General features: G+C 39.1%; 1 protein-coding gene across 1 annotated transcript in view; it reads left to right on the plus strand.

Annotated features, from left to right (window-relative positions):
* The first annotated feature begins 4,738 nt into the window (after positions 1-4,738).
* Positions 4,739-9,008, plus strand: part of mrpl23 (mitochondrial ribosomal protein L23) — a 45,863-nt gene continuing 41,593 nt past the window's right edge. The window contains exons 1-2 of the mRNA XM_005737706.1: positions 4,739-4,869; positions 6,474-6,596. Coding sequence (XP_005737763.1) covers positions 4,850-4,869; positions 6,474-6,596 — 143 coding nt within the window. The 5' untranslated portion in view covers positions 4,739-4,849. The remainder of the gene's footprint in view (positions 4,870-6,473; positions 6,597-9,008) is intronic.

Here is a 9,008-nt window from a genome sequence, read left to right on the forward strand (position 1 = left end):
GCTCCCAGGCCTCTGGTAGAGGACCCGAGCTTGAAGGATAAACCGCCCGCAGGGGCGTGCTGGGTGTTTTTTTTTTTTTTTATATATATACATACATATATCACCATGGTAATAATTTATGTTCAGTCATTATCAGTTGAATTCCCTGATTTGCTACTTAATCAAATCAATCCAACAAGACAACTCTATGAGCTTAAGAAGTGGTTGTGGGTGCTACATGCCACAGTCAGCTTGCTCTTATGTGTATTAAAACATGTGATGGTAAATATGATTAATTCTAAAGTTTTGTATTACACCAGGAACAATGACGAAAAGTCACTGGAATCTATGGCAGGCCCATCTAGTAGTTGTTAAGATATTTTGGTGTGAGCTGTGGCGGTGGAGCACCTTCTACCTGTGCCACAAACAAAATGTCAGTATAGACTGGACAACTTGTTAACTGACCACTGATGGATGACAAGCCACAGTGTCTTACTGTGTCGTATCTCAGAAACATCTGCTATAAATTGTCAACAGGTGATGAAAATGCTATTATAAACAGCTGCTGCCAAAAATGATAATTGGTTCCCCTGATACAGTTTTGCCTCATCCCTGAATGTGGTGCATAACACGCATAACATGCTGTAGTCCAAACCTACTATATGAGCCTCGCCTGTAACAGCCGAAGGCCACTTTTAACTCAATTCTAGTTTGAAAGCATTCTCTCATTCATTGCTGTCTGTCTTTATTTTTGTTTCTGTAATTCCTAATCATCCGCTTTAATGTATCTATGCAGTGAGATGCTAACGTGCTACTAAGGCACTGTTTTTGTGTAAAATTCACTGAATGTAAGGTATTTGGCTGATAAAGTGTCTAAAAAAACCCCTCATTACAGTAAATGTAATAGCTTAGGTAGTGCTGCTTTCACCTTGTGAGTCTGTGTATGTTGTGTGTATGTTTGTGGACAAATTGTGGTTCTAATGACAAAGACCTACTTTTGAGGACTTTTGCGGGTGCTTGTGTGAACCTATTTGTGGACAGCTTTCGTTAGCATTACAAACGTGCATGATGCTGTCATGCATCTTTGTCACATTAGCTATCACATAGCCTGTTTTACCCAAGCAATTGTTTAGGGAATGAGCTGGACCATTCTTCAAGAAGGTTTGAAATGACTTCAGAAGGAATTGCTAAAACAGTGGATCTCGTTACGTGCAAAACTATTGAATTCAGCTGACAAACTTTTCCATCCATGTCTGGATCTTTAATTTACTGTTTCCTTTTTTCTTTCTCTTGGATATCCAATACCGACAACTTCTCCTGCGACTGCCTGAGAGTCAGAGGGGGAAAGTTTCCATGCTGCCCCAGTGCTCACTCTTGGCAGGACAATGCCACAGTAGACTGAACTGTTTCCGTCTATCCACCTCTGCTATTAGAGCGCTCCCTCCTCCACCCTCGAATTCTCCCAGCTTTTACTGTCCCAAAATATACAATCTCTGCTTTGCTTTTGCTGTCTTTGTTCTGCTCTCTTTCACTCAGACACAGTACAAAGTGATAGTGATGTTAAAAAAGTACAATTTCAGTTATTGAATGACCATTGCTTTAAGAATGAATTGTAGCTATAGCAGCTACATGCACAACTGAGTATTAGTTACAATTGTTGCAAATACAAATGTGATAGGGTTTGTGTATGAGTGCTTTTGCGTGTGTGGGTGTGTCTACTGTAGCTAAAAATGCAAGACAGACAAGCAGCCACCGACCAAATCATGACTTATTTAAAATTGAATGATAAGCATAATCAGCTACATCTATTTTCCCAAAGAGCCAATTTTAAACAGTGATGAGAACAGTTGTGATATCCCAAACTCTGTATTAAAAAAGCAATAAAAAAAGCAATATTTCAGTTTGTGTTCTTACAGCAGCCGGTGAAATTAGTTAATGAGCACTGCTCATAAAATTAAGGGACCACTCGATCATCGCAGTAAAACACAAAATCAATTAAACTCAAGCATGTCAATCTGTCCACTTAGGAAGCATAACTGATTATGAATCCATTTCAACTGCTCTGGTGCAAATAAAAGCATAGATGCATTGGGGATGCAACAAAGAGACAACAGTCAAAACGGGAGTGGTTTTGCAGTTGGTCATGGTCAAAAGCTACTGCTCTGTCTTTATCTCCCCTGACTGCACAGGCTCAGGAGTGTAAAGAAGATACTAGAAGATGGCCTATAGCAGGAGGTGATCTGGACAAAGGTGCGGATGGTCATTAACCCAGGAGCATGACTGATTTCTGCTCTTTTTGGTGAAGACTGGAGCAGCAATGCCAGAATCCTACAAAACTGCCTCCAGGAAGCTACTGTCTCCATGAGGATGGTACGAGAGCTCATTGCCCTTTAGTGGGAACTGTGCTCACGACACAGCACGATGCAGATTATCTTTCTCCAGAGAACACCAGAACTTGCAGGTCCACCACTGGCACTAGCACTGGCATCTTCAAAGTTGAGAACTAGCACCTGACAGAAGTGAAAGAATCTGGAAACACTGCAGCGAATGTTAAGATGCCTGGAACATCATCATTCAGCATGGCCAGTTTGGCAGTGGGTTAGTAATGGTCTGGGGAGGCATATCTTTGGAGGGTCACACAGACCTCCATGTGCCAGCTAATGGTACCCTTACTGCTATTGGATTCTCAGACCCGCTGTCAGGAATATTTTTCACAAAGCTAGAACACAGATGCAGGATTGAGCCACAAGACTACTGTGAAATGTTCTCTGCTTTCAGCTACAATGGCAGAAAAATATGCAGGAATCACTGTAAACATATCTGGTATGAAATATCTAACCAGCCATTTTCTTATGATTATCAAATTCAGGATTGCATGGGGGTCATGTTGCTATGAGGCAACAATGCTTAACGCTGATCCACTGTGTTGACCTGAATTGTTTATTTAATTTGATTTATCTGAATTTTATTAGGAAATCTCAGTGATATTGATGTGAAAAAAGTAAAATGCAGGATATAGATAATGATATTTAATATAAAAACAACCACAAAATACAAACAAACAAATACCGACTAGTGGCATATCAAATAAAGATAAGATAAGATAACCGCATCCTTCTCCACATTCGTTACAGTGATTTTAAATTCAACAATTCCTATAAATATGCATAAGTTTTGATTTTTCTGCAAAATACTCTTAGTCCAAAGTGTATTAACACTGATGATTAATAAAATTATGATATAATTACTGAAAATAGTTATCACATGGCATTAGGATTCACTGCCCAGGTGATATTTGCATTGCGTTTATAAAGCAATGGCTAGCGCCCATTTGGTCATTGGCCCATTTATGTGAATGCTACTTTGAAGGACCAAAAGGATGCGCTGCCAACACCCAGATGCCAAAAACCATAGGAGATCCCCAGAGGTCCTGTGACCAGGTATGAGCCTGGCATAAGAAGGATTTTCAGTGATATGGTGTGGCTGTTTGATGAATACTTCCTCCTAGTTAATGTCTGTCATCTTTTTTATTCTTCAGATATCCAAGTGATGCATTGAGATTGAAACAATCTGTAATTTACTTTCAGTAGAAATACTGCTGTGTATAAATAATAAAACAACTACTAAATGAATTTGTAGGTTACCTGCACTCTGATAAGCTCTGTGTGAATGTATCAATCTATTATTAGTTGAATCATGAATTTTAGAGCTTATAGAATTTAACCTATTTTAATGAACAATCCAGTGTCGTTATGCACAATAAGCAGCAGCCACTGCATTCTGGCATTCAAGCTTATGTTTTTAAAGCAACCGTCGCACCTCAGGCTCATCAGCATAATGGCTCCCTGCTACAGCGTCGTATCAGCTGTCAGATGAACCAGTTCCAAAGAAACAAACAAGTAAACAAGCAATGAACTCAGCAGCAGCAATTATTTATATTTCTTACAGAAAAAAAACAAAATGAAACTGGACATCTAGTGGCATTATAGGATGCTCTGAAATAGTGCAACAAAATGCCTCATACACTGACGCAACTCTATAATAATAAAAGCCTTCCACACACACACACACACACACACACACACACACACACACACACACACACACACACACACACACATCCACTCCATGACATCTTAACTGATGGAAACTCCCCTCCCAAGCACAGTGTGGATTGTCAGTGAGGTCCATTTCCTGCCAGGTCTGAACCAGCTGAGCCACAGACTCATGTTCCACTCAGGGGGTCTTCAATCATCTTTACCCTTGGTGCAGGCACATCGTGTTGTAAGAAGAGACAACAAGTGTGGAGTCTGAAGCAAAGATAAGAAGATGCAGAGATGGGAGGAGGTCTCCCTCTGCTGATGCCCAATCATATATGTCCTGAGAATATACTCAAAAGCTTCTTCTTCTTCTATCAACTGCTCCCTTTAGGGGTCGCCAGAACAGTCATTTTTTGCACATGAACAAACCATTGCAGGCTTTGTCTTTCTTTCCTTTCTGTCCAAACTGCTCAACCCAACTGTTTCTCTGATATACTAATTTCTCAATATGCTCACAACAATGACATTCTCAAAAATGAAACCGAATGCCTGACAAAGTAATTGAATTTTTTCAGTGCTATTTTTTTAAGCTGCATAACAGTCCGGTATAACATGGGGATCTTTTAGTTTATAATTCAATAAGCTGAAACAAGGAGCACACATATCATACAGCTCACTAACACCCTAGCATCACAGGAAGGTAGTATATCCAATGCGCTTGCGCATTGCCAATGTTCCCGGAAGCACATCCCCGCACGTGTAGGATTTGACAACCTTGAAAAACTATAAAGTAACTATCAGCGTATGTCTGTCAGTAAGAATTTCTAGGGATGCCAGTAACACGACTGCTGTGAGTATCAAGTGTTTTGTTTAAATAAGAAGCCTCAGTTTTACTCGTGGATACATTGCTAGTCATCTTTTCTGGCAGTTTAACCTAAGAAAACAAGCTATTGCTAGCATGTCTCCCAGTTGACCTGTATGCACTCTGTCCTGAATGCAGTCGGATTAGTCCACGTTGCTGTCAATAACTGTCAGTGTATTTTAGACTGCAAGTTATGTGCTCACTGTGAATTTCAGATAACTAAGCAACAAGAACTTAGCGGGCGCTAGCCTGCTATGCTAAAAACAAACGGCATAACATGATGTTGGAGTTGTTGTGCAGTCACTTTGAAGGTTGGTGAAATTGCAGCAACTAATCTGCCGCAATATTAAATCATCGTAGGGGTAATGTGACTGTTTACGAGGTTTAACCCACACTTATTAATACAGGGTGCTGTTATTAGTGCACCGTAGACATTGCACGGGAAATGTGTAGCTTGTATTGCTGAGCTACGTAAATACAAATGATCTTGCCTAATGGGGGACCACCGCTAAACAGAAACATCATAAACACATTTTTTCTATTTGCTCAAGATCCAATAAAATGCTACACTGCTAATATTTGATCATTTAGGTTTGGAGACTTGGAATTGTTTGCTTTTCCAAGTTTCATGGAGAAGTTATTATAAAGCATGGCAGTGCAAAACAAACTCTGTGTGTATTTAATAAAAGATTGTTTCAGTGTCTCATATTCCTTTGAGTCTCCCCCATTTACCGGCTGCATTTGTTTGTGTCTGGAGGAAGACACATCTTTGACCTCACATCCTTAGGTATAGACCAGGAGTGCTAAACATAAAGCCCCGATCCTGCCTGCTGGATTAACTGTATTTTTTATAAGTTTTACAGCTTTTCCTGCTGATGACAACCTCCCCCATAGCCATTCATACTATACTGAATCAATGTAAGCAATAAAACAGTTAAATGACAGAAAAGCTCCGTTAAAACAAGAAAATTTCAAACATCGACAGTACTTTAAGTTTTATAAATAGGGACAGTTTGGGCAGTGAGCTGCCAGAACTTTTCTGTAATCTTTCACATTTTTCATGTAGAAAAACTGCAATGTGCTGTCGAAAATGTACTTCTTTATTTTATATTAAGATATCTCAGGGATTAAATGTGTAGGGAAATCTGTTTACACTGATAATAAACTGAGTTTTATTCGGCCAGCTTAAGATCAAAGTGGACCTTATGTGGCCCTCGATGTAAAATATATTTGACATCCCCGGTCAAGACCTCTGTAGTTCAATGCTCTTGATTTCAGACAAAGTTATTCTTGCCCAAGGAAAGATGCGCTACCTGCTTACATGGCAGTGAGTAAAATCTCCAAAGAAATTCCATTCTATTTGTGTGAGCTGAAAGTTTAAGGAACTGTTCCAGATATTTTTAGTAGAAAAGGGAACCCTCTTGGTGCTGGACTGACCTCAGCTGCTTATCTTAAATCAAACAAAGATTAAAGACATAATTTTACTTGATTATCTAGGTAGCAGTTATTGTGATTTTCTTTTAGACAATATTATAGGATTCATGGGAACGATATCAAGGATAATAAGAGCCAGCCTGTGCATATCTCCTCAGATATCCTCTCTACCAGCTGGGCAATCCCCAGCTGAGGATCTTCAGACCTAGCTGGTTTCTGACCCTGGTGAGGCCGGGAAAAGAGCAGCCTCAAGACACTGTCCAGTTTCGCATCCCAATGGAGTAAGTCTTTGATTATAAACGTTAATATGTATGAGTTCATTACCATACACCTTTATTTATCACACCGTTCTCAGGTAAATTGATTTTGCAGCACATAATACTTGGAGAAAGTTTTACTATGCACAGATTAGTGAGTCTGTATTTATTCTCAAGGTTGCCTCAAGTTTAGACATGATTATTTGTCCATAAAATATAAAAGTGTGGTTTGCAGTCCATTTTTGTTTAAGCTAATGGATGCCTATTATTCTTTGAGTAGGAAAACATAAAGGTGATTGCTGGAAAACTAAATTACAGTCTCTCGTGTGTTATATTCTTCTCTATTTTAACCTCCTAGGACCTGGTGTCCACTATTTTGGGTTATTTAGACCAAAATACTAAATTTTGCTCTACAGGGCCTGATATCCACTTACGAGGACATTAAACTGCTACTGTCCTATCAAAATTTTAAATGAATTTCCTGATATGTGGCTCTTATTTTTCTTAAAAACAAAAATAAGGTAAAAAAAAAATCTGGTAATTCTTTGTTTTTTACATTCATCGGGCCCCAATATTCCCAAATATCAAAGAGAACTTAAAAATGCATGCCATGGAAGAGTTCAGGTCTTAGGAGGTTAAATGTGTTTGTGACCCAACATCAGTTCACTGAGGCTGAAAATTGTCTTTTAGTTTACATTTAGGTATTATGCTACTCTTTTCCCTGATGTAAATAACAAAGACCTCACAATGTCTCAGCTCACACACCCCTTTCCCCCAGCCCTAAAAAAAAATCAACAAAACTCAATATTTTATTTGTCATTCACTTACTGCATGCATACTTGATTCATTTCAGCTCCGTGTGAGACTCAGGGAAACACTGCTAATATGATGACTCGATGTTTAAAACAGCCAGTAAATCCCACGCTTAACTTCCTGTTAATACTACTTTATTTAAATGCATAGTTACTTTTTCAAGCAAATTGTCTTTTATAATCACCAGCACTGGCCTCTAATCACCTCTTTCTGAACTGTAAATGAAAAGTCTTGAAAAAGTCTTTTGGGAGAGTTTTGAGTATTTCCTAACATATTAATTTAACAGATCTCACGATAGAGCTTGTTGTACATAATTATTATAACTTATATATCAGATATAATGCCTCTGATCTAAAATACTTTTACGTCAGTGGAATATTTCATTTATAGTTTTATTGCCACAGTGTTTTTTTTTTCCTGTCTTTTTCCACGGCGCCATAAATTACATACTAGTCCATTTGTTTAGTCCTTTCAGGCTGCCGTTGCCCATAAATGCAGGTGCTTATCGTTTGAAGTCTGCGTATTGTTCCAGTTGTAAATTTGTACACACATTAATCAAAAATCACAAATGCTTACTTGTACGTACTGGCCCTTTGTAAGCATTCACTCTATCTATCTCTCTCTGCTTAAGTACAAGCTGTTCAGCCCTAGAGCAGATTTCCTTGGATTGAGGATCCTTTTTTCTTTTTTTTCTTTCTCCATATGCGATTGATAATGAACACAAAACAAATGAGTAAGAGTGGTCAAGTGACTAATCCAAGAAGAGAACAAAACAAAACTACACTAAACTTAAAAAAGATATAATGAACATAACATAAACTTTAAAAAGACCCAATCATTTTTTGCCCTGTATAGGCTGTAAATTTATTTTAGAGTTTAGACTATAGTAGTTTCAGTTGAACGTATGGTACAATGAACATATGTTTTGCATTTAGTCTGCAGTAATTTATTTTTACTGCCCCAGTAACGGTCTTGCGGGACCAGTAATATGTCCCTGATGTTTGACATTGTGGCCACCAGGTGGTGTGACAGGCTCAAAAACAGAAAACGGAGGCCTCAGTCTTCCACAGTGTAGATAGTGTGTACCACCTCATGATTATCCTCTAATGAGCTTAGTTGCAACAATGACTTGTGACAGGCCGTCATCTCACATGGAGAGTGACGCATGAGGTGAGGTCAAAAGTACTTTTATTTGGCTTTGAACTGGGGCATTTGAATCAGTTTGTACACATCGAGTCTTCACCATTAGTCTCTCAGAGAAGCTGCATCAACAGTGAGACAGAAAGGGAAGGCAAAACTAATCTTGTCTGTGTAGATACGATGTTCTTATTTTGTCAAGTTTCTGCTGTATCTACTGCGTCACTAAACGTGACAGGAGGTCCAGTCAGCACTTAATAGTGACAAGCTGATTTTGACTACCGCTACAAGCCAAGGTCACTGAGGTTACCAGCACTCCTGAGGCAATGAGAAGCCCAGAACCCACACTGGGGAGAAAAATTGAAGTTTGAGGCAGATCATCTATGTGTCTCTGGTGGGGTTTAGACCATAATCTGTTCATCCAGGTGCCTGGCCTCCCACTCTGATTCTTGCCTCTTCTCTGCCAAACTCCTAGGGTGCTTGTGT

The sequence above is a fragment of the Pundamilia nyererei genome, unplaced genomic scaffold (genome assembly GCF_000239375.1).
Source record: "Pundamilia nyererei isolate P.nyererei 1_Seehausen unplaced genomic scaffold, PunNye1.0 scaffold00078, whole genome shotgun sequence".
NCBI classification, from domain to species: domain Eukaryota; kingdom Metazoa; phylum Chordata; class Actinopteri; order Cichliformes; family Cichlidae; genus Pundamilia; species Pundamilia nyererei.